Raw genomic sequence first — 27057 nt, 5'->3', positions numbered from 1 at the left:
ATGTTTGAAATTACAGTGAACAAACAAATTTGTAATCGGGGATTCAGGGGGAAAAAGCATGACATTTTCTTCATTGCAGTCAGTTCCGCTATAATGCGGTAGTTCCATTCTCATGCAATCCCATGTTATATTTTTAAAAATCATATAATAGCGGCAACATTAAACTAATGGGCCAGAATCGCATTATAACCAGTACATGCTTTAAAACTTTGCGCTATAGAAACCGTGTCCCCAAATCATGTTATAGCGAATTCATGTCAACGAAATGTGCATTATAGCAGAACAACCTGTATTTAGACAGAGGTGGTGAAAAGCAGTTATTAAAATATATGTGTGAAACAATGGAACAAATATTCAAGGCCTTGAATAAGCAGGTGTAGTAATCGTAACCCATTATTTTTACATACATTATTGAACTAATAATGGCTCAGTGGTTAGCACTGCTGCCTCACTGTCCCAGGGACCTGGTTTGATTCCACCCTCGGGTGACTGTTTGGATGGAGTTTGTACGTTCTCCGTGTGTCTGCGTATGTTCCTTCGGGTGCTCCGGTTTCCTCCCACAGTCCAAAGATGTGCAGGTTAGGTGAATTGGCCATGCTACATTGTTCCAGAGTGTTCAGGGATGTGTAGGTTAGGTGCATTAGTCAGGGGTAAATGTAGAGTAATAGGAGAATCGTTGTGGGTGGGTTAGTCTTCAGAGCGTCAGTGTGGACTTGTTGGGCCCAATGGCCTGTTTCCACACTGTAGGGATTCTATTCAATAATTCAGAGGAATTTTCTTTCCACAGGCAAGTCGCTAGAATGTAGAACTTGCCACCACATGAAGTCTGCAAGGTGAACCACATTAAGGATAAGTGCGACCTGGATTTGAGTATACGCTGATAGGGTTAGATGAAGTAAGGTGACAGAAGCATTAATGTGGAGCTTAAGCAATGACATAGACTGATTGGTTTAAATGGTTTATCTGTGCTGTAAACTCTATGTACACTTGTACCATATTGCATGCAGTTTATGCTCTGCTTCAGGTTCTGCTAAGTACATGTTATCCATAAGACTACTCCCTTGCTGTAATTTTGACTGTTATGGTCTGGTCTCTGTGGTAGGCACTAAAGTATCTCGGTCTACATGTCACAGAAGAACGAACGAGGAAACTGAGGCACAGTCTCACAAATGACTCACAGGGAACTGTGGCCTTTGGAGGTAATGATGGACTTGAAATTAAAATGGGTGTTTGGTAGCATTCTCCACTTTTGCACTGCTGTGGGGAAGGTGAGGCAGACGTTTCTGTAGCTGTTATCTGTGTGGATTGATTAATTCCCACTCCCCTAGTTAACAGCATTGTGTGTGCATCTGATCTTAACCACACAGGCTGCAAAGGTAAGGGAATCCTTCCCTCCTTCTCCTGAGTAATTAAGGAGAGGCAATAAATACCGACCACATCCCAAAAAATTATAAGAAATAATAAGAATTGTGTCTCCACAGCATTTAAGTTTTGCCTCCTGGCCTGCTCAATTGTAGTTTGCTATCTCAAAGTGCAGGAAAGGAGAGAGTGAGGTAGAGGGAAAGCCATCTTCCCACCTCAAAGGGGCTGAAATCACCTTTTAAAATGGTTTAAAATGTACTTGGCCAGATCATGCCCAGAAAGAGGCAAGTCTCCCCTGCTCAATGTTAACAGCCTCTAGTTCCAGTCCAATTTCAGCTCTGTGCCCTTCCAGCCTTGTCATATTGCAATGAGATAGGTACAGTGTTGAAATATGCCCATTCATTCCTTTGTATAAATAAACTATGCGTCGGGATAGTATTAAATTTACTTTATGATGAGGGAACAAGCTAATCAGTCCTGTCCATGCATATATAGGACCCGTTTCACTCATTGCATGATTGTGACATAACTCCCTCCAGTCCCATATCCTCAATTCTAATCTTGTCACACGGCAGTATTAATTTTGCAAAAGAGAAAAATCAATGAAGGATTGAAGGGTATTGGATTGTCTAATTCCCAAATTTATGTAATCCCTGTCATAGTTTTACAGAGTGGAAAATGCCATCAGGAGAGCTCAGAAACTGGATTTTAATCCGTATGCCATTAAAGTGAGCAGGACTGTAGCAGTAATCGATAGTTTAAAGTAATTGTGTTTCCTTCACTTTTGCTCCAACACGTACAAAAACTGTGGCTGATGAGCTGGGAGATGTGTGCTTGTAATCTGTGAAGAAATGTTTTAAAAGTGGGTAAACATTAGCCCCAGTTTAATTCTTTGTCACGAGGCTTCCTGAAATGGGCTGAATATGGGAGAATGGCCCTTACTTCTCAAACATGATTTACCTCTTCCTCACTTTGTTGCCAGCTGATAATCATGCAAATCCTAGCCCCTATCCACCACATGTAAGTTACTACAAGACACAACACATCTTCCCTGTTTCTCTGCTACCCATATTCTGCTGTCTTCCACTACCCCAACCCCAAACACACACATGCAAGCACACACACAGATGCATACCACAGACACACATACATATAGACATACACATGGACGCATACACACAGTTGGACACATACACAGATACATGTGCATCACACTGTAAGTAATCTAATCTAATCTAATATACAACACATCTTCCCTGTTTCTCTGCTACCCATATTCTGCTGTCTTCCACTACCCCAACCCCAAACACACAGATGCATACCACAGACACACATACATATAGACATACACTTGGACGCATACACACAGACGGATACATACACAGATACATGTGCGTGCGCACACACACACACACACAAACATGCAAGCACACACACAGATATGCATGCATAATGCATTTACACATGCACACAAATACAGACGTGCATACACACATCCAAATACAGACAAGCACAAGCTGACACATAGACACACACAGACATACAAACATGCACGTGCACATGTGCACACAAACACACACATGTGCGCATACACACAAACACACAAACAGAGGGAGCACTACATGTGCACATATTCTCGCACACACTCGTGCACACTCTCCCAGGCACACAAACACATGTGATTACACTGTAAACCAGATGAATTAAGTGATATCAAAGTGGGGGAGAGGAGTAAAACTCTCACTCCAACCCCCTTGTGGTGGGAGGAGCTGAGGCCAGGCCTTGGGGGTCTCAGCCACTACAAGGACAGAGAAGAAGCTGCATTTTCTGACAAGTTTGCAATTTGACTTCTACTGACGGAGTTGCTGGTTGGTAAAGAAGTATTTGGCTGAGCAATAACATTGAGTGAACTTTGTAGATTTTGTGCAGGCAGCGAGAATAACCTTGCCACAGGAGCTGGAGGATGTTGGCCTAAGTCAAAGCCCCCTGATGTTTTCTCCTCATGAAATTGCAAACCTTCTGGATACAACAGCTTTCCAATCCCCGGTAAGACAGGTACCTTCACCAGTCTAGATGTCAAACTCTGGAAATCCCTCTCGAAACCTTACCTCCACTCTCTCCCCTTTAAAGATGCTGGTTCAAACCTACCTCTTTGACCATATGTTACCACCTGTCCTCATGTCTCCGGTAGCACCTATTACTCGCTTGTGCACTTTGGTATCATTGTAGTTCTTATCATTTAATTCAAGGAAAGTTTGAATTCAACACTCACCAAACACAAAAAAAGCTAGAAAACCAAGTTGCAAAGGTAAAAGTCACACAACACCAGGTTACAGTCCAAAAGCTAGTGTGCTTCCAATTAAACCTGTTGGACTATAACCTGGTGTTGTGTGATTTTTAACTGAGTCCAACACTGGCATCTCCAAATCAAGTTGCAAAGGAGATACAGGAGAAAGTGAGGACTGCAGATGCTGGAGATCAGAGCTGAAAATGTGTTGCTGGAAAAGCGCAGCAGGTCAGATGGCATCCAAGGAGCAGGAGAATCAACGTTTCGGGCATAAGTCCTTCTTCAGGAAGAAGGGCTCATGCCCGAAATGTTAATTCTCCTGCTCCTTGGATGCTGCCTGACCTGCTGCGCTTTTCCAGCGCCACATTTTCTGCAAAGGTGATACAAACAGTAACAGAGAGATATTGATAGGTTAAGGAAGTGGGCAAAATGTTGGCACCTAGAATATAATGTGAGAAAATGTGAAGTGATTCATTTTGGAAGGGAGAACAGAAGAACAATTTAAATGGGGACATAACTGCAGAAAGCTACCAGGAACTTGGGGACATTTGTGCACGAAACACAAAAAGCAGCAGGTAGTCAGGAATTGTAATGGAATGTGGGCCCTTATTTCTACAAGAGTAGGGATGTCTTACTGCAACTGTACAAGGTGCTGGGGAGTCTGGATTTGGAGTCCTGTCAGCATGTTTACTCCCCCTTATTGTTTCATTGAAGATATTGTTTCATTGGAGGCAGTTCAGAGAAGGTTCACTCGGATGATCCCTGGAATGGAGGGATAATCTTAGGGGCAAAGGCTAAACAGCTTGGAACTCTACTCACTGAAATTTAGAAAAATGAGAGGTGATTTGATTAAAAAATATACAGGGCTTGACAGAATAAATGCTGAGAGAATGTTTCCCCTCATGGAGAGTCTGAGACCAGAGGGCACAGTTTCAGAACAAAACGGGCACCAATTTAAGAGGGAGATGAGGAGGCATTTCTTCTCTAAGAGAGTTATGAGTCTTTGGAACGCCTTGCCCCAGAGAGCTGTGAGGGCAGAGTCCTTAAGGTGGAGATAGATATATTCTTGATCAGTCAGGGAATCAAGGGTTACAGGGAAAGGGCAGGACTGTGGACGTGAGGAATGTCAGATCAGCCACAATCCTATTGAAAGACCTACACTTAATTCTTACAGTCTTCCGGTCACCAGGGATGGCAGGCCAGAGCTTAATTCTTGAACTTTGGAATAAGACAATGTTTTTTTACAGTTTTCCTCCTTTGCTCTCTAAATTTTAGATCTTTAGTTCCAATACCTTCCACGACTCTGAGAACATAGACCACCTACAGTCAGAAGTAACTGAACTACGTCAGGAGATTAAGAAATTGAAGGTGAGGTCTATTTTGCAGAGGATGTGGTATGATGATATTTAATATCCTGTTGTTAAACTGTTTGACTTCAGCAAGCACGATTAGTTTGGTGAAAGGTCTTGCATTAGTTATGACTCTTAATATTGTGTTTGAATGCTACGTTTATCTCACTTACTGATTTTCGTCAGTACATAAAAGTGTGTAGAAGCGTGTCCCTGCATACCATGAACTTATTCATGTTCATAAGAAGGCGATAATGTTTATGATAAACACAGAAGGCTGTGAATGACTAATTACTCAGAAAATCTTACAGTCAGTCTATATTAAGAAGGGATTATTGTTACATGATTCAGACAATGTTAATCAGCGTAATAATCTGATCACAATTGTGATCAATTGTGGTTGTCTGATTCAAATCTGTATTAAAAGGGATCTACAATCACAGAGTCATGGAGATGGATAATCTAAAGTTTGCATGGCATTGATTGCTATTTGCGATTTTACTTTTCCCGTGGCATTTCCATTTATTGAAATTTCTTTGCAGCCCCCTTCTTACATCATAGTATTTGTCCTTCCTCTTTATGAACTGTTACAGTCCCACTCTTAATCCCCCTCCCACTGCCTCACTGGGAAGATTGTGACGTCAGTATTTGAGCAGATGATTAACTTATTCCTTTTTAACTGCTCACTCTGACTGGTCTCTACTGGGTGAGGGTGGTTTAAAATCAATCCTCTCATGCTGTTCAATGCCACTGGACTAGTAATCCAGAGGCCTAGGTTCATGTTCTGGGGCAGTTCAGTGGCTCAGTGGTTAGCACTGCTGCCTCATAGCGCCAGGGACCCAGGTTCGATTCCAGCCTTGGACGACTGTCTGTGTGGAGTTTGCACATTTTCCCCATGTCTGCGTGGGTTTCTTCCGGATGCTCTGGTTTCCTCCCACAGTCAAATAATATGCAGGTTAGGTTGATTGGCCAAACTAAACTGTCCAGGGATGTGCAGGCTAGGTGGGTTAACCATGGGAAAATCCTGCAGTATAGGGTGGGTCTCGGTGGGATGCTCTTTGGACAGTCTGTATGGGTTAAATGGTCTGCTTCCACACTGTAGGAATTCTATGACACATAGGTTCAAATCTCACCATGGTTGCTGGTGGATTTTATCTGTAATTCAGGAAGTTTGGAATTACAAAATTTAAAACAGAGACCATGAAACAATTTAAATAATGTAAGAATTTGCCTTTCATGATCAATAGACCATTTCACAACTATGAGATTTTGAACTCATTCTGGGGAAATACATCAACTAATTGGATACAGCGAAATATTCCAGACAGCCATGAGTTAAATACCCAGATTATCCACTTTAATCTACTTTATGAGAGATAACAAGTGACTGGGAACGGAAGGCTTGAGTTATATGGGGAGGCTGGATAGGTTGGGACAGTTTTCACTGGACCATACGAGGTAAAGGGGTGGCCTTATGGAGATTTATAAAATCGTGAGGGACATAGATAAGCTGAAGGGCAGGTGTATTTTCCCTAGAGTGGGGTATTTCTAGACTTGGGGGGCATATTTTTAAGGTGAAAGGAGAAAACTTTTAAAAAAGACATGAGGGGCAACATTTTTACACAGAGAGTGGAAGTAGTGGATGTGGTTATAGTTGCAACATTTAAAATACATTTAGATAAATACATAAATAAGAAATGCTTGGAGGGATAAGTGTAGGCAGGTGGGATTTGTTTAGTTTGAGATAATGATGGGTATGGACAGGTTGGACCAAAGGGTCTGTTTCTGTGCTGTGTGACTCTATGACCAAGATGCAGGGAAAACCCCTGTTCTCCTTCTCCCTGTGTCACAGGTTCTGTTACATACAGCTCAGGGTTTGTTGGAGCTTAAACCTGTTCATTCATCCATCAGTAGATAGTTCAATATCTGGAGCAACAATTCAGGACCTCTGACCCTTAAAGTCCTTTCTTGCAATCACAGGCTGTTATCAGGGAGATGGAAAAGGACAAGAGAGCGCTGGAAGAGGATCTGCAACAGATCAATCAGGTCAGTGTGGCCTCCTGCTGGGACAATGCAACATTAAGCATTGAACTGAATTGATTTGAATTGAATTGAATTGAATTGAATTTATTGTCCCGTGTACCGAGGCACAGTGAAAAGCTTTGCCTTGTGAGCAATACAGGCAGATCACAGAGTTAAGTAGCATAGATAGTAAATAATAGGTAAGCAGCGGCAAAAACAAAAACACAGGTACAGGTGGATGTTAAGAGTTTGAGAGTCCATTCAGTATTCTAACAGCAGTAGGGTAGAAACTGTTTCGAAACCGGCTGGTGTGTGTGTTCAGGCTTCTGTACCTTCTCCCTGATGGTAGAGGTTGTAGAAAAACATTGCCAGGGTGGGATGGATCTTTGAGAATGCTGGCGGCCTTCATTCTGTGGGGGGGAGGTTCTGGGAACAAGGCAGGGAATTGAACTGCAAGTGGCTCACCACGTTGCCAGCCCGGTTCCCTGTCTGTGCTCTGTCCAGAATGTAAGGGTGAACATCACCGCCCATCCCTGAAACGGTGCGCTGCTTGTTTAGCTTCGACCCCCAGCAGCCTGACTCTCTGCTTCCGGATCCCACAGAAAGCCACAGCCGCTGCTGCGGAAAACAGGATGCTGCAGAACAAGCTGCGCATGAGCAGAGCAGCCCAGCGTGGAGCCCACTCTGCTGAGCAGGACTATGAGGAGGCTGTGCGTCTCCTGGAGGCCGAGATCCTGGACCTCAGAACCCAGCTGGAAGGAAAGGCACAATGTCGTTCTGCAGAGTTCAGCAAGGTGGGTGATGTACTGAATGCTGTGGTGTAAAACATATGGCCTGGTAGCAATATTACCAGTCTGTTAATTCAGCAATGCAGGTAATGCTTAATGCAGGGGCCTAAGTTCAAATCCTACTATGGTTCAGTGTGAAATCAAAATCTGGAATTAATGATTGGGTTGGGGGAAACCCCATCTGGTTCACTAACATCCGTCAGTGAAGGAGACTATGTCCCTAGCTGCTCTGGCCTACGTGTGACTCAAGACCCACAGCAACGGGCATCAATGGGGATTTCACCAGTTTCCTCATTTTCCTTCCCCCACCTTATCCCAGTTCCAACCTTCCTACTCGGTTCTGCCTTCATGGCCTGTCCTACCTGTCCCAACTATCTGCTCCACCCTCCCCTCCGACCTAGCACCTTTACCCCACCTCCATCTACCTATTGCACTCTCAGCTACCTTCCCCCCCCCCCCACCCCCATTTATCTCTCAACCCTCTTTCCCCTCCACATTCCTGATGAAACACCCCCTCAGCTCACAGCTTCATTCCTGATGAAGGGCTTTTACCCGAAATGTCGACTCTCCTGCTTCTCGGACACTGCCTGACCTGCTGTGCTTTTCCAGCACCACACTCTCGACTCTGATCTCCAGCATCTGCGGTCCTCACTTTCGCCAGAGCAATGGTGTTGACTCGTAACTGTCCTCTGGGTAATTAGGGATGGGCAATAAACGCTGGCCCAGCCAGCGATGCCCACATCCTGCGAATGAATTTTATAAAATAAATGGGAAGGTGAGCTTCATTCACCCAGCTATTTTACTGGGACTGGAGTCCAGGCTAATGGATGTCCTACTGGGCAACAATATCCGTTACCAAGGTGATGAAGGAGCTTGCGATATCCTTTGCATGACGTGCATGACACATCCTTCTGCAGCTTCTAGTCTCCCCAGTTGGTTTGTGAGATGGGATTGCCTGAGTCTGGAGACAATATCAATCCATTACCATAGAGGTGATAGCTTCTGTTTTGAGATGCACATTACTGAGGCTTTTCTGGTGCAGTGATAATGTCCATACCTCTGAGTCAGGAGGCCCTGATTGAAGTCCCACCTGCTTCAGAGTTGTCTCATAACGGGGTTTGACTCAATAGTATCTAAAAGAGTATTAGTGACCATTGTAAAGTAAATCAGTTGATCTTTGACTGTGGGTGGCATGGAGACCCAGTGCTTAGCCCTGCTGCCTCACAGGGACGTGGGTTCAATTCTATCCTCGGGCGACTGTCTGTGTGGGTTTCCTCTGGGCGCTCCAGTTTCCTCCCACAGTCCTAAGATGTGCAGGTCAGGGTGAATTGACAATAGGAAATGGCCCATAGTGTTCAGGGATGTGCAGGCTAGGTGGATTAGCCATGGGAAATGCAGGGTTATAGGGATAGTGTGGGGGTGTGAGTCAGGGTGGGAAGCTCTCTGGAGGGTCGGTGTGGACTCAATGGGCTGAAAGGCCTGTCTCCACACAGTAGAGATTCTATGATTCTATTGTTGAATTCTGACTCACAAGGATCAACATTCCTAATTTTGTGGGTTTATTCAACAAACGTGCAGTTTGTTTTGCAAGATTAAATGAAATAGAAATGATTGCACTTTGAGATAATAATGAAATATGAAACCAAACCAAGGCTCCATTCATTGCTGGGTGCAAAGGAACCTATAGCTTTGAAGAGTGCAAGGGAGTTACTCTGACCTCCCAGACAGTATCCATCGGCCACGCAAGTTAGCCACAGTATAACAGGCAGCCTTACCATTACCACATTCACTTGTCACTTTGCAAATCCATCTCGCTGAAATGCCAGACGTTTGCCAGTTCCCCTGATGCTGACATTTATAGAGTCATAGAGATGTACAGCATGAAAATAGACCCTTCGGTCCAACCCATCCATGCCAACCAAATATCCCAACCGAATCTAGTCCCACCTGCCAGCACCTGGCCCATATCCCTCCAAATCCTTCCTATTCATATACCCATCCAGATGCCTTTTAAATATTGCAATTGGACCAGCTTCCACCATTTCCTCTGGCAGCTCATTCCATACACGCACCACCCTCTGAGTGAAAACGTTGCCTCTGAGATTCTCATTTATATCTTTCCCCTCTCACCCTAAACCTATGTCCTCTAGTTCAGGGGTCCCCCACCCCAGGGAAAAGACTTTGTCTATTTACCCTATCCACACCCCTCATAATTTTATAAACATCTATAAGGTCACCCCTCAGCCGCCGACACTCCAGGGAAAACAGCCCCAGCCTATTTAACCTCTCCCTACAGCTCAAAGCCACCAACCCTGGCAACATCCTTGTAAATCTTTTCTGAACCCTTTCAAGTTTCACAACATTTTTCCGATAGGAAGGAGACCAGAATTGCACGCAATATTCCAACAGTGGCCTAACCAATGTCCTGTACAGCCACAACATGACCTCCCAACTCCTGTACTCAATACTCTGACCAATAAAACCTCCAATTTTGGTGTCATCTGCAAACTTACTAACTGTACCTCTTATGCTCACATCCAAATCATTTATATAAATGACGAAAAGTAGTGGACCCAGCACCCATCCTTGTGGCACTCCACTGGTCACAGGCCTCCAGCTGAAAAACAACCCTCCACCACCAAAGGTCTTCTACTTTTGAGCCAGTTCTGTATCCAAATGGCTAGTTCTCCCTGTATTCCATGAGATCTAACCTTGCTAATCAGTCTCCCATGGGGAGCCTTGTCAAATACCTGACTGAAGTCCATATAGATCACATCTGCTGTTCTGCCCTCATCAGTCCTCTTTGTTACTTCTTCAAAAAACTCAATCAAGTTTGTGAGACATGATTTCCTACACATTAAGCCATGTTGACTATCCCGAATCAGTCCTTGCCTTTTCAAATGCATGTACGTCCTGTCCCTCAGGATTCCCTCCAACAACTTGCCCACAACCAACGTTAGGCTCACTGGTCTATAGGTCCCTGGCTTGTTCTTACCACCTTTCTTAAACAGTGGCACCACGTTAGCCAATCTCCAGTCTTCAGTGACTATCGATGATACAAATATCTCAGCAAGAGGCCCAGCAATCACCTCCCTAGCTTCCCACTGAGTTCTAGGGTACACCTGATCAGGTCCTGGGGATTTATTCACTTTTGCGCGTTTCAAGACATCCAGCACTTCCTCCTCTGTAATATGGACATTTTTCAAGATATCACTGTCTATTTCCCTACATTCTATATCTTCCATGTTCTTTTCCACAGTAAATACTGATGCAAAATACTCGTTTAGTATCTCCCCCATCTCCTGCAGCTCCACACAAAGGTCGCCTATTCTCTCCCTAGTTATCCTTTTGTCCTTAATGTATTTGCAAAAACCCTTTGGATTCTCCTTAATTTTATTTGCCAAAGCTATCTCATGTCCCCTTTTTGCCCTCCTGATTTCTCTCTTTAGAATACTCCTACTGCCTTAATACTAGAACATAGAAGAATACAACGCAGTACAGGCCCTTTGGCCCTCGATGTTACGCCGATCCAAGCCCACCTAACCTACACTAGCCCACTATCCTCCATATGCCTATCCAATGCCCGCTTAAATGCCCATAAAGAGGGAGAGTCCACCACTGCTACTGCAGGGCATTCCATGAACTCACGACTCACTGAGTAAAGAACCTACCCCTAACATCTGCCCTTTACCTACCACCCCTTAATTTAAAGCTATGCCCACTCATGCGGTCGTACCAGAGTCTTATACAACTGCATCATGACCTCAGGACTCCGGAACTCAATTCCTCTACCAATAAAAGCCAGTACGCCATATGTCTTCTTCACCGCACTATTTACCTGGGTGGCAACTTTCAGAGATCTGTGTACATGGACATCAAGATCCCTCTGCTCATCCACACTAGCAGGTATCCGACCATTAGCCCAGTACCCCCTCTTTTTGTTATTCTTCCCAAAGTGAATCACCTCACACTTAGCTACATTGAATTCCATTTGCCACCTTTCTGCCCAGCACTGCAACTTATCTATATCCCGCTGTAAACTGATACATCCTTCCTCACTGTCAACAACTCCACAGATTTTCGTATCATCCGCAAACTTGCTCACCCAACCTTCTAGCCCCTCCTCCAGGTCATTTATAAAAATGACAAACAGCAATGGTCCCAAAACAGATCCTTGCGGAACACCGCTAGTGACGGCACTCCAAGATGAACCTTTACCATCAACTACTACCTTCTGTCTTCTTCCAGCCAGCCAACTCCTAATCCAAACCTCCAACTCACCCTCAATGCCAAACCTCCGTATTTTTTGAAGTAGCCTACCATGGGGGAATTCTAAGGATTCACTCGAATTTTCCTCTTTAGCAGGAAGATAATCAGGGTCTGTGGGAAAGACTGTCCAGCACCAAAAGCCAACTGCAAGCATCTGAGCTGAGTCGCAAACATCTGGAAATCTCCAACAGGAAGCTGTTGAACTTTGTTGAGGTGAGTTTTGTGTACAAACATTGAAATTGCTTCCTTCACAAGAGCAAACCATGATCTAATAGTCCCTGCCACCTCCTGATGTCATGATTTGGGGATGCCGGTGTTGGACTGGGGTGTACAAAGTTAAAAATCACACAACACCAGGTTATAGTCCAACAGGTTTAATTGGAAGCACTAGATTTCGGAGCGCTGCTCCTTCATCAGGTGGTTGTGGAGAACAAGATTGTAAGACAGAGAATTTATAGCAAAAGTTTACAGTGTGATGTAACTGAAATTATACATTGAAAAATACCTTGATTGTTTGTTAACTCTCTCATCTGTTAGAGTCACCATGATAGTTTCACTTCTTTCATATGTTAATCACAAAACTCTTTTTAAAAGTTACATTCTCAGGTTAACTGTAACAATTGGTGTCAGACTCGATAAGATTAGATTAGATTAGATTACAGTGTGGAAACAGGCCCTTCGGCCCAACAACCCGCCGAAGCGAAACCCACCCATACCCCTAACCTAACACTACGGGCAATTTAGTATGGCCAAATTGGCCCTGCACATCTTTGTCACTGTGGGAAGAAACCGGAGCACCCGGAGGAAACCCACGCAGACACGAGGAGAACGTGCAAACTCCACACAGTCAGTCGCCTGAGGCGGGAATTGAACCCGGGTCTCTGGCGCTGTGAGGCAGCAGTGCTAACCACAGTGCCACCGTGCCGCCCACTGTTCCCACTGTTCCCTCATCTAAAAGGTGAGTTAGCAGAGTCTTAAATGGATACATGCAGTTTTGGAGCAAAGTATAATGTAACTCTGCAAGTACAAATTCACCCCACAAACGCATATGTGTATATGTGCATGTGGGTTTTTGTGTGAGTGTGTGTGTCTGTGTGTGCGTGCACGTGTGCACATATACAGATATACGTTTGTGGGGTGAATTTATACTTGCAGAGTTACATTGTACTTTGCTCAAAAACTGCTTGAATCCATGTAAGACTCTTTTAACTCAGTTTTTAGATTAGAATCAGTCTAAACATTATGGTACAGACAGGGAATACAGGGGGCTAACACCTTCAACATATTATCTGGTCTGACACCAATTGTTACAGTTAACCTGAGAATGTAACTTTTAAAAAAGAGTTTTGTGATTAACATATGAAAGAAGTGAAACTATCATGGCGATTCTAACAGATGAGAGACTTAACAAACAATCAAGGTATTTTTCAATTTCAGTTACATCACACTGTAAACTTCTGCTATAAATTCTGTGTCTTACAATGGTGTCCTCCACAACCACCTGATGAAGGAGCAACACTCTGAAAGCAAGTGCTTCCAAATAAACCTGTTGGACTATAACTTGGTGTTGTGTGATTTTTGTACCTCCTGGCATGTTTTCATTGTTGTGGCACTGGTACAGCTTTTAGCACCATTTCCCACACAACCCCATGCTGTCCCTCTGCAGAGCTTTATAAATTGCAAGCCCAAGGTTTTCAATAGCCTGAGAACATGCTGAGCCAATCACCTCCAAAGACAAGACTAACATTGCATTTGATGATCAATGGGAGAGGTTATCTCTATGTAATCTTAGAGCGATGCAAAGGGGATGTTATTTTTCAAGTGGTGAAGGTCAACACCAAAGAATGTAGAGGCCCTTTGGTCCATCTAGACTACGCTGGCCTACTTACACTAATCCCACTTTGCTACACATGGTCCACACCCTTGAACATAATGACATTTCAAGTGTAGTGACTGAAAACATTGCACGTCCAACATTGATAGCTCACAACTAATTGGACACAAACTCCAGCTACTTCCCTCTCAAGAAGTATCAACATTGTATTTCTTTTCTTGCAGAAAGTACACAAGGTTCTAACATCTGCCACCTTGCAGGGAACTGACCATGGGTAAGTAGCACAGTACAGCTCAGCACATCTGTGGTGATGTCCAATCAGAGTCACACAAAGAGAAATATAAAAAGTCATTCTCACACCAGCACCCTGCTTCCACCTCCAATATAAAGACTCAAAGACATGCTGATGTTATGATATTTTAAATGGAACCTGGCGTGGGCATCTCTGACAGTAACTTACATCTCTCTGATGGTTATGAGTCTTTGGAATTCCTTGCCACAGAGAGCTATGGGGGCAGAGCCCTTGTGCATATTTAAGATTGAGATCGATAGATTCCAGATCAGTCAGGGAATCAAGGGTTATGGGGAAAGGGAGGGAAAGTGGATGTGAGGAATGTTGGATCAGCCGTGATCCCACTGAATGGAGCTGAATGGCTGCTTCTGTTTGTTTTTCTTATAGTCGTATGGTCTGACTGTTTACTTATTCTGTACAGCCTGTGCTGGCAGTCTGAGTGAAAATGAAACCGCTGATGATGAACTCACAGACACAGTGCAAGATAAATATCAGCCATTCTCAGGAACATATCATGTTATTACATTGTTCATCATGACCCATTATCACTTCGCGACATCAGAAGGGACTGCATAGCAGTAAACTGAATCTCGGCTGTCAGAGGGCAGAGCTGCAAGAGGCTAGCAGATGGATGGGTCATGAACAACCGTCTTCAGCCAAATGCGTTGAGTGGATAATCCATCTCAGTGTTTTCCCGAAGCCCCAAGTGTTTCAGATGTCAATTGTCAGTCATACAGCACGGAAACAGACCCTTTGGTCCAACTCATCCACACCGACCAGATATCCCAATCTGACCTAGTCCCATTTGCTAGCATTTGTCCCATATCCTTCTAAACCCTTCCTATTCATATATCCATTAAGATGTCTTTTAAATATTCATATACCCATCTCCGTGTCTTTTAAATATATATATATATATAAAATATCTATACCCATCCAGATACAACATTTAAAAGGCATCTGGATGGGTATATGAATAGGAAGGGTTTAGAGGGATATGGGTCAGGTGCTGGTAAATGGGACTGGGTCAGATTGGGATATCTGGTCGGTCGCCTAACGATGTCAAGGAATGGCTCAGCACACTGGATCCAGCAATATTCCCAGGACAGTGTTCCTGCTACACAAGTTATATTCCCTGACAACGTTCCGGCTACATGAGTTATATTCCCAGACAGTGTTCCCACTATATGAGTTGTATTCCCGGACAGCGTTCCGGCTACACAAGTTGTAATCCTGGACAGCATTCCGGCTACACGAGTTATATTCCCAGACAGCGTTCCGGCTACCCGAGTGTACTAGCTGCCCCCCTATCTATGCTGTTCCAGTGTACTGATCTCTACCCAATGATGGATGATGGAGAGATGATGATGGAGCCAGCCTTCCAACTCCCCACACTTTTATTTTCAATCAAGTCAGTGAAACTTTAAAATCAGGTACTCTATAAAACAGGCTGTCACTTTGCCATCAGCTATTTTATACCAAAAGGCAAAGCCAGGATCTATTGCCATGTTCCCTGTTCCAAAACAATTAAAATAAGGTGGATGTTATCTGCCGTAAAGTTCAGTCCTTGTTAGTCTGTACAGTTTGGATGGATCAGTTTCAGGGCAGTGTCTGTCGATGGGTTTATTAGAGGGGCAGTACCTGGTACATATAGATGCACGTGGCCTGTGTGGAGAAGTGTGGCACCGTGGTTTATGCCAGTGAGAACAGCAGGTTGGAGAGCTATTGGCAGTGAAACAGAACCGCTGATGGTGAGGCAAGCCTGTCATGGAGATATCTTCAGTATTTGGTGCTGTTGTAAGCATGGAGAAAGTGAGGATTGCAGATGCTGGAGATCAGAGCTGAAAGATGTGTTGCTGGAAAAGCGCAGCAGGTCAGGCAGCATTCGAGGAGCAGGAGAATCGACGTTTCGGGCATAAGCCCTTCTTCAGGAATCATGAAACTGTGTAAACATGGAAACCTAGATAGCAGGAACAGGGGTAGGCCTTTCGGCCCTTCGTGCCTGCTCCGCCATTCAATATGATCATGGCTGATAGTCATAGAGTCATACAGTATGGAAACAGACCCTTTGGTCCAACCCAGACCCCTGTTCCTGCTTTCTCCCCATACCCTTTGATCCCTTTGTCTATTAGAACTATATCCAACTCCTTGAAAACATTTAACATTTTAGCTTCAACTGCTTTTAGTGGCAGAGAATTCTACAGGCTCACACTCTCTGGGTGAAGACATTCCTCCTCATCTCAGTCCTAAATGGCCCACCCTATATCCTTAGTCTGTGATGCCGAGTGCTGTTCTCCCTGGTCATCAGCAACGTCCTTTCTGTGCTTACTCTGTCTAGTCCTGTTGAATTATACAGGTTTCTGAGATTCCCCCTCACCCCCCCATCCAATTCTTCTGAACTCCAGTGAGTATAATCTTAAGCAATGCAGTCTCTCTTCATACATCATTCCTACCATACCAGGAATCGATCTGGTAATGGTATGAAATGGTTACTACTGAAGAGTGCCATGAGCATTGGTGATTAACAAAGACTTGTAGGGATGGGGGGAACACCTTTGGATCTCAAAGGAATGACGCTCTACCCAAAGAACAAAAGAACATTACAGCACAGGAACAGGCCCTTCGGTCCTCCGAACCTACACCAATCCAGATCCTCTATCTAAACCTGTCACTTGGATCGATTGGAGAGTTGCCAAATGGAGTTCAATCCCGGCAAACGCGAGGTGATGCATTTTGGAAGATCCAATTCTAGAGCAAACTATAAAGTAAATGGAAAGGCCCTGGGAAAAATTGATGTACAGAGAGATCTGGGTGTTCAGGTTCATTGTTCCCTGAAGATGGCAATGCAAGTCAGTAGAGTGGTCAAGAAGGCATACAGTATGCTTTCCTTCATCGGACGGGGTATTGAGTACAAGAATTGGTGGGTCAGGTTACAGTTGTATGAGACTTTGGTTCAGCCATGTTTGCAATACTGTGTACAGTTCTGGTCATCACATTACCGAAAGGATGTGGATGCTTTGGGAGGATGCAGTGGAGGTTCACCAGGATGTTGCCTGCTGTGGAGGGTGCTAGATATGAAGAGAGGTTGAGTGGATTCGGATTATTTTCACAAGAAAGACGAAGGTTGAGGGGGACCTGATTGAGGTCTACAAGATCATGAGAGATATAGACAGGGTGGATAGCAAGAAGCTTTTTCCCAGAGTGGGGGACTCAATTACTAGGGGTCACGAGTTCAAGGTGAGAGGGGACAAGTTTAGGGGAGATATGCGTGGCAAGTTCTTTACATAGAGAGTGGTGGGTACCTGGAACACATTGCCAGTGGAGGTGCTAGAGGCGGACAAAGGGATCAAAGGGAGAGAGGAGAAACAGGGGTCTGGGTTGGACCAAAGGGTCTGTTTCCATGCTGTGCGACTCTATGACTCTATATTCTGCTGTATTCTCTGACAGTCCCCTTCACTATCTGCTACTCCACCAATCTTAGTGTCATCTGAAAACTTGCTAATCAGACCACCTATACCTTCCTCCAGATCATTTACGTATATCATATCGTGGGGTGGCACAGTGGTTAGCACTGCTGTATCACAGCACCAGAGACACGGGTTCAATTCCCACCTCAGGCAACTGTCTGTGTGGAGTTTGCACATTCTCCCCGTGTCTGCGTGGGTTTCCTCTGGGTGCTCCGGTTTCCTCCGGGTGCTCCGGTTTCCTCCCATAATCCATAAATGTGCAGGTTACGTGGATTGGCCATGCTAAATTGCCTGTAGTGTTAGGTGTAGGGGAATAGGTCTGGGTGGGTTGCTCTTCGGAGGGTCGGTATGGACTTGTTGGGCCAAAGAGCCTGTTTCTACACTGTAAGAAATCTAATCTAATCAACAACAGTGGTCCCAACATGAATCCTTGTGGAACACCATTGGTCACAGGTCTCCATTTTGAGAAACTCCCTTCTACTATTACTCTCTGTCTCCTGTTGCCCAGCCAGTTCTCTACCCATTTGGCTAGTACACCCTGGAGCCCATGCAACTTCACTTTCTACATCAGCCTACCATGGAGAATTTTATCAAACTCCTTACTGAAGTCCATGTATATTACATCTACGGCACTTCCCTCATCAATCAACTTTATCACTTCCTCAAAGAATTCTCTTTACAGAGGAACCTCAATTATCTGAAATATAGGGACGGGAAGTATTTCATTCAGTTAATTGAATTCCGGATAATTGAATGCCGGATAACATAGTCTAGCCAAGCATCGGGACCTTGCCATCTTGTCGAATCATCCAATATTCAGATAATCGAATGCCAGATAATCGGGGTCCCTCTGTAGTTGGTAAGACATGACCTTCTCTGCACACAATCACGCTGCCTATCACTGGTAAACCCATTTTCTTCCAAATGGGAATAGATCCTACCCCTCAGTATCTTCTCCAGCAGCTTCCCTACCCACTGAGTCTTCCTCATAGTCTCTGTAACAATGCTTGTCACATCAATGTAACTTACAGTTAGTTGCTACCATTGCAGTAAACTATATCTTGATCAGTGATCAGAATTAGGGAGATTTAAACAATCCTTGGACATGGATGATGATGATGAGCTTAGAATAGTTCACAGGTCGGCGCAACATTGAGGGCCGAAGGGCCTGTTCTGCGCTGTATTGTTCTATGTTCTATGTTTTAAAAGTGCCACTTCTCAGTAGCTTACCAAGTGGTTTCCCATCTACCACACTAGACCAAGCAGAGCTCTAGAGATTCTCACCAGGAAAGAGGGTGGTAGCAGCAAATTTACCAGATTATGATGAGCAATGGTGAGGGCTGATCTTACAACAGATGCTAAGCTGGTAGCTGAGTGAGATCATAGACAGTATATTCTGTACTGCTCAGGTAATTACTTGATCTGGAGGGGTGCTAGGTCAGCTAGCACAGGTAAGAACACTAAAGCTTTATGTCTTTATTCAAATTTAAATCTGTAGCTCTGTGTTTTGTTCTTCCAGCCCGAGTTATGACAGAACTCAACAACAATGTGATGCTGGCTGGAGAGATTTTTCTAATGGGATTGATGGGAGGGTTGTGGTAAACAAGGGAATGTTAGGAATGGCATGGGAAGGAAGGGATGTCCAGGGAGGGATGGATAAGACAATCTGGCAAAATGGCTGGGACAACTGTTCAATACAACTTAATTCTTTGTGATGAGGATGAATGTTCACCGGATCTAAATGATAATAATTTGCAAAAGCTGTCAAGTAAACTAAACAATAAATAAAAGGGCGGCATGATGGCACAGTAGCTAGCACTGCTGCCTCACAGCACTAAGGACCACTTTTGGGTGACAGTGTGGAGTTTGCACATTCTCCCCGTGTCTGTGTGGGTTTCCTCTGGGTGCTCCGGTTTCCTCTTACAGTTCAAAGATGTGCAGGTCAGGGTGGATTGGCCGTACTAAACTGCCCATAGTGTCCAGGGAATTGTAGACTAGGTAGATTAGCCATGAGAAATGTAGGGTTATGAGGCTAGGTGGGGATGGGTATGATCAGTATGGTCTTCAGAGGATCAGTGTGGACTTGCCAGGCCGAATAGCCTGCTTCCACACTGTAGGGACATATGATACATCAGATTGATTGACAAAGGTAGTAATAGTGTGTGCCCTCCAGATTTTCTCACAACCTAAATGGGCTGGCTATCACTCAAACATAGATTCAAGGAAGGAACAGCTGTAATGTTGCTACAAAACCTGAGTTGTAAGCAAAGGCAAAGAACATGACTAAGTCTGGGCAAACTGTTTTCTTTGACTCTTGATGAGAGCAGCTGAAATTATGATAGGCAGATTGCAGCAAGTCAGATGTATGCCCCTCGACTAATGCTGAGTATATCGGACATAAACCTGCCTTTTGAACCCAGGAAACGCATCATTCACCAATGTCACTTTTCTAGTCTGTGACAATAGACAAGCCACAGAAGGCTGTACTGTTGGAAACAAAAGGTTGCGTTTATACGCCTTGACCTGTATTTTCACAGTTTAGGGTATCTTTTACAACACTGAGAAGTTCTAATGTGGTTCAAGGCTTTGGTGAATGATTAACTGGAAATCCTGTATTTAACAATGTGCTGTTGCAATAAACATACTAATTTGACCGTAAAGCGTTCTTGTTGGTCTCTGCTAATGCTATGTTAGTAATAATATCGCGCAGTGTAGCACATCCCTGTCATTGCTGCAGCTCCATTGGTGTCAATTTCACTTGTCACTAGAAGCTCAGTGTGCATGAAGGTAACGTTCATGTTATTTTTAAGAAATGCACAGTTGGATGAGCTGAAAGACATTGAACTAACGCATATCTCACCTTGCTTACAGGGTGTTCAAGTCCAAGCACCTGCAGAGAGAAAGTGGCCTAGCCCTTCCTGGTCCTGAACAACTCCTAGCAGCTGAAGCCAAGCAGCTGATTGAGGGGATCTGCTCTCCAAACAATGAAAACGGTGAGCTGAAACCAAGGGTTCATCGGGGTTGTGGGTATGTTCGCCGAGCTGGGAGGTTGATTTGCAGACAGTTCGTCCCCTGTCTAGGTGTCAGCTTCAGTGCTTTGGGGCCTCCTGTGAAACCCTGCTGTACGGTGTCATCAGGGATTTATTTGGTTCCATTCCTGTTGTTTCCGGTTGACAGTTCCAGTAGTTTGTTGTAGCAGCCAAGGGACTAGATCTATGTAGTTGTTGAGGGATGAGTGCCGTGCTTCTAGAAATTCTCTTCGCGAGACAGAAAATCTGCAAATGCTGGAATCTAAAACAGACAGGCAGGAGGCTGGGGGAACACAGCAAGCCAGGCAGCATCAGAGGGTGGAGAAGTCAACGTTTCAGGTGTAACCCTTCTTCAGTTTGCTGAGTTCTCCACCTCCTGATGCTGCCTGGCTTGCTGTGTTCTTTTAGCCTCCTGCCTGTCTACTCTAGAAATTCTCTGACTATCCTCTGTTTAGCTTGTCCTGTGATCGTTGTGTTGTCCCAGTCAAATTTGCGGTCCTTGTCATCCATGTGTGTGGCTCCTAGGGACAACTGGTTGCGGCATTTACTATCTAGTTGGTGTTGGTGGATGCGGATTGCTAGTTGTCTGCCTGTTTGTCCCATGTTGTGTTTCGTCCAGTCTTTGCATGGAGTCCTGTAAATTATGTTAGTCTTGCACACAATGGGTAACCTTGACCTTGGGCAAGGGTTCATGGCAGGATCTTCTGCTCCGACCCAGCTGAGTATTTGTACTAAAGGTAAAGTGGGCCTTTATCTCTGATTGGAGAGAGAGAAGTTTACCCTGAGGATCCCCATGCTCAGGTTGCTGGGTTTGAGAAGGAACATCTTTCAGAGTGACCTCACCCAGCCCGGAAATTGTACCCACACCATTGGCTTTACTCCACATCGCAAGCCAGATGTCCAGCCAACTAAGCTACTTTGGCTACAGAGTTGACATGACTGGGTTACACCCATTGGAAGATGAAATGACAGCAATCAAAGGTGCCCCGGTTTCCATGTCTGTACCGGAGCTTAGGTCTTTCCTTGCTCTGGTGAACCATTACAGAAAGTTCATACATAACCTGATCTTTCAGGGAGATGAAGAAACAGTTTGTACCCTCTAAGCTGTTGGCACACTATGATCCCAAGTGAGATCTGGTATGACGTGATGTCTCCCCATAAGGCATCGGGGTAATCTTAGGTCATAGGTGGTCCAGTGGAGAGGTTCACACAATAGCGTATGCATCTAGGACTTTGGCTATGCAGAACGTAAATATACCCAGGTAGAGAAGGAAGGTTTGGCCGTCGTATTTGGAGTCAGGAATTGCCAACAATATCTTTATGGGTACATTTGGAATAATAACGGACCACATACCCCTGCCAGGCCTACTTAAAGAGAACAAGGCAGTGCAGTCCATAGCTTCAGGGTGAATTCAGTGATGGTCTTGAATACTAAGTGCGAATAATTACAAGCTAGATCATCATCCATGAGGTCAAGTAGTGAATGCAAATGCATTCAGCCACTTTCCTCTGGCAGATACACTTACTAGGGTACCGCCACTGGAAGAGTCTGTCAACGGTTTTAAACTTTCTGGACCCACTTCCAGTCGCAGCTGCCAATATCAGACTTTGGACACAGAAGGATCCGGGCCTCGCGAAACTGAAACAGCCGGTGCTGATGGGGTAAACCAAAAAGCCATCACACCCAGAACCGAAACTTGTCTGGACCCGGAGAGACCAGATCACCATAGAAGATGGCATATTATTACGGGGAGTGGGAGTGATTGTCCTGAGCAAAGGTCGCTGCCAGATACTGGCTGAACTCCACCAGGGTCATCCAGGGGCTTCCAAAATGAAAATGTTGACGAGAAGTTGTGTCTGGTGGCCAGGATTGGATGTAGACAGAGACACACTGGTGCGGGGCAGTGCCCAGAGTGCCAAGACGGACAGGTAATTAACACCAAACCCTTCCCCTACCACGTTCATGAGAATGGCCAGGTAAACCCTGCACTCGATTACACAATGACTATGCAGGTCCCTTCATGGGCTCAATGTTCTTAATCACTGTGGACATCCACTCAAAGTGACAGGATGTGCATAGAGTTCATTTGTCAAACATAGGGACGATGATAGAAAAACTGCAAGCATCTTTTGCAATACATGGACTCCTGGAAGTGTTGGTCACAGACAATGGACCATCGTTTCCCAGCAGGGAATTTGAATATTTCTGAAAGCCGTATGGTACTTGACATACAAGGAGAGCCCCATAACATCCATCATCCAATGGTCTGACAGAAAGAGCAGTCCAAACTTTGAAGGCAGGCTTAAAGAAACAGCCTAAGCTTCACTCAATACCAAACTGTCCCAGTTCCTGCTTGAATTTTGGACCATCCCTCATCCATATACAGGGACAGCACCAGCAGAGTTGTTAATGAGGAGAAGACTCCGCACCAGGTTAGTTCTGATCTTCCTGGACCTGGGGACGGGGGGGGGGAAGGTGAAATGGCATCAGGAACGTCAATGCCAGACACAAGACTCTGTCAAGCGAGAGAGACGGTTTACCTCAGGGGGTGAAGTCTGATGTAGGAACCATGGGAAGGGTCCTGCATGGGATGAGATACGGTGAATGCGAGGTCAGGCCCAGTGATGTATAAATCTCGGGTCAGTGGGACGGTCCTGAGCAAGCATGTGGACCATATGGAAGCTGCAAACACACAAATGGGGATGGAGCAAAATGTGCCCTATTCCACGGAACAGTTGGAATTCTAGGGTTCTCTGTCTCCATCAAGCGTTGAGGAGATCTTGGAATCTGAGATCCACACGGCAGATGTTGTTGCCTTGATGCCTTTGCAGCCTGAAGAAGAGAATGAATTTTTTCTGACAGGCTCTGGGTGCAAGGGGTGAGCTATAGTGCATTACCTGCTGTCCAGATCAGATTCTGAGGAACCTGGCCCAATGTTAAAACAATGCAGGAGGAGCTTCAGAAAAATAATTGGTCTATGTCCTCAGACTCAGAATGGGAGGGATGTAGGGAATATAATGAGGTCAGCCAGGTGGACCTCATAGAATAGGAGTTCCCTGACTGGGGCTGTTAACATGGTAACTGGGGAGCCCTGGCTGACAAATATAAACAGGAGGGTAAGGGGTTCTGTTCATTCTGAGAGCTGACTCTGAGGGACCTGGATCAGTGTCTAGCACTCTCCTTGGGTAAGTAAAGGATGACTTGATGACGGGATACCAGCCTCTGTGGAGTTATTTCACCTTCAACCCATTACAAACGAAAAATCTGTCTATCCCCTTCTTAAATTTATTCAATGTCTGGCATCCACCACACTCTGGGGGAGTGAATTATACGGGTTCACAGCACTTTCAGGGAAGAACTACGTCCTGATCTCTGTCAGATCCCCTTTCCTTTCTCCTAAAAGTATGACCTCTCATTCTGGATTGCCTCACATGAGGAATCTAAAACAGAAATTGCTGGAAAATCTCAGAAGGTCTGGCAGCATCAGTGAAGAGAAATCAGAGTTAACGTTTCAGGACCAGTGACCATTGCTCACACGAGGAACATCCTTTCCATGTTTTCTCTGTCAATCTCCTTTCATATCTTACATACCTCAAATATGATGTGGAGGTGCCGGTGTTAGACTGGGGTGGACGACGTCAAAAATCACACAACACCAGGTTATGGTCCAACAGGAAGCACGAGCTTTTGGAGCGCTGCTCCTTCACCAGATGATCCACCAGCTTCATGAAAAACAGCCCTCCACCAGCTTTGTGTATAAAATCCTCGACGTGAGGGACCGGGGATTTGTTCAGCTGTGAGGAGCGGTTTGCCATTTGTTTAAAATCCCCACAAAGGTGAACCGACCCATCAGGCTTTTACAATCAGTACGATCGGTGCTGTCCACAAACTGGGCTGGTTCGATGGTTCCTTCGTTTCCCAGCCTCCTGATTTCTGCCTCTACTTTTGCCCCTAAGGCAAATGGCACTGGGCAGGCCTCGCAGAGTCAGGGAATTACTTCCTGGTCAACACCGAGTGTGGCCTTGGCTCCTTTGATAGTCCCTCGACCTTCCTGAAAAACTTCCGGGTATTTAATTAGGACTTCACTCAGGCGGCCATTTTCTAATTGTAAAATATTGAGCCAATCAAGGTAAACCTGTCTTAACCAATGTCACCCCATCAAGCTTAGGCCTGAGCCTTTTACTACAATCAGTGGGAACTGTACCAGCTGCTTCTCATAAAAGACCCAAACCGATGTTGTATCCTTAATCTGTAAGGGATCCCCAGTATAGGTTCTCCATCTAGCCAGGGTCTTGTACTAGAGTTGGAGTCCAGAGTGAATTTTGTTAAGGCCTGGCTCTACAACCTCTGAAACATCCGCGCCGGTATCGACCCCTGTTAGAACTGGCTGACCATTTAACCAGAGCTTTATTTTGATTGGCTCTGATTTGGATGTTGCTAAGCAACGTAGCTGTTCCAAACCAGCTGTAGTTGGACTTTCCAGGGTGTCACTGTCCTGGATACCAGCCTATCAGTTCTTTTACTCAACTCAGACCCAGTGTTACAGGTCATTCTGGTACAATGTGTGTTCCGTCCAGGTGAATCGACGATAACGTGATTGACGAATTATGGACGCTGTTTGGATAGCATGAATTTTCTACTGAATGGGTATAGTGATTTTCTACAGCAGCTTTCCATCGCGTGAGTTTGTAGAAGAATAGAACTGTAACATTATTGCAGAACCACCTGTACTCTTTAGCTGTCTCGAGTCTGCATTCCGACAGCAACTTTAACGGCTTACCGGCCCGGTTCCTGAAGAAAATGTTAACCGTTTGGCCAAGGCTTAGCTGTGTTTTGGGGTTTTGCTGTGGGCTAACCGAGAGTCCCTCTGGACAGGATATGTTCTGAGTGAGGCCATGCAATTGTCTTCACTCAATCAGTGTCCCCCCACGCTCAGTCAGCGTGCTGGCAAGGGTGTCACTTCCATTGGAATACTCTGTAACTCATATAGAACATAAAACAATACAGCACAGAGCAGGCCCTTCAGCCCACAATGTTGTGCTGAACATTTGTCCTAGCTTAAGCACCCATCCATGTACCTATCCAATTGCCGCTTAAAGGTCACCAATGATTCTGACTCTGCCACTCCCACAGGCAGCGCATTCCATGCCCCCACCACTCTCTGGGTAAAGAACCTACCCCTGACATCCCCCCTATACCTTCCACCCTTCACCTTAAATTTATGTCCCCTTGTAACACTCTGTTGTACCCAGGGAAATATGCTCCACTTGCCGCCTTTTCCGATGATAAAGCCAGTTGTCGAGCCTGTTTGAAGTCTGGATGGGTTTCGGCTAGTAGATACTTCTGCATGTTGACATCATTAATCCCACAAACCAAACAGTCTCTCAGCATCTTATTAATGGTTAAACCAGAGTCACATGCCTCTGCCAGTCATCTTAATATCGTCAAAAATCATGACATGATTCCCCTGGTTTTTGACTTACTGAGTAAAACCGATAGCGTCTCAGGATTAGAGGAGGCTTGGGGTCACAATATTCCCTAACTAAACCAGTCAGCTCTCAAAAGGCTTTCATACCTGGTGCCTCAGGGAAAGGTAGCCTCCTAATAACTGAAAAAAGCTGCGGCTCCACAAACTGCCAGGAAGGTTGATCATTGCTTTTCATCTGCCCCAATGTCATTTGCACAGAAAAGAAGATGCATTTTTCCACATATTGGACCCAATCTTCATTGGCATGATAAAACAAGACAAGCTTTCCTGGTGCCAGAAACGCTTACGCCAACTCAAAGATAGCTACTGTGAGCGGGTTTCTTCAGGACATGTCTTATTAGAGTCAAAGAGACGTACAGCACGGAAACAGACCCTTCGGTCCAACCCGTCCATGCCAGCCAGATATCCCAACCCAATCTAGTCCCACCTGCCAGCACCCGGCCCATATTCCTCCAAACCCTTCCTATTCATATACCCATCCAGATGCCTCTAAACTGTTGCAATTGTACCAGCCTCCACCACATCCTCTGGCAGCTCATTGCATACACGTACCACCCTCTGCATGAAAAAGTTGCCCCTTAGGTCTCTTTTATATATTTCCCCTCTTACCCTAAACCTACGCCCTCTAGTTCTGGACTCCCCAACCCCAGGGAAAAGACTTTGCCTATTTATCCTATCTATGCCCCTCATAATTTTGTAAACCTCTATAAGGTCACCCCTCAGCCTCCGACGCTCCAGCGAAAACAGCCCCAGCCTGTTCAGCCTCTCCCTGTAGCTCAGATCCTCCAACCCTGGCAACATCCTTGTAAATCTTTTCTGAACCCTTTCAAGTTTCACAACATTTTTCCGATAGGAAGGAGACCAGAATT

General features: G+C 45.1%; 1 protein-coding gene across 5 annotated transcripts in view; it reads left to right on the top strand.

Moving 5' to 3' along the window:
- si:dkeyp-72e1.9 (syntaxin-binding protein 4) overlaps positions 1-27057 on the top strand; it is a 130794-nt gene that overhangs the window by 96521 nt on the left and 7216 nt on the right. For 4 of the 5 annotated variants that reach the window (XM_043712009.1, XM_043712006.1, XM_043712008.1 and 1 more), the window contains 8 exons: positions 1103-1199; positions 3281-3408; positions 4925-5017; positions 6979-7044; positions 7623-7814; positions 12171-12290; positions 14136-14185; positions 20542-20663. In XM_043712009.1, the coding sequence (XP_043567944.1) occupies positions 1103-1199; positions 3281-3408; positions 4925-5017; positions 6979-7044; positions 7623-7814; positions 12171-12290; positions 14136-14185; positions 20542-20663 (868 nt within the window). The remainder of the gene's footprint in view (positions 1-1102; positions 1200-3280; positions 3409-4924; positions 5018-6978; positions 7045-7622; positions 7815-12170; positions 12291-14135; positions 14186-20541; positions 20664-27057) is intronic. The other variant, XM_043712007.1, reaches the window with a different exon arrangement.

Source organism: Chiloscyllium plagiosum, chromosome 21 (genome assembly GCF_004010195.1).
Source record: "Chiloscyllium plagiosum isolate BGI_BamShark_2017 chromosome 21, ASM401019v2, whole genome shotgun sequence".
In the NCBI taxonomy this organism is placed as follows: domain Eukaryota; kingdom Metazoa; phylum Chordata; class Chondrichthyes; order Orectolobiformes; family Hemiscylliidae; genus Chiloscyllium; species Chiloscyllium plagiosum.
This window is presented reverse-complemented; position numbering and strand designations above follow the sequence as displayed.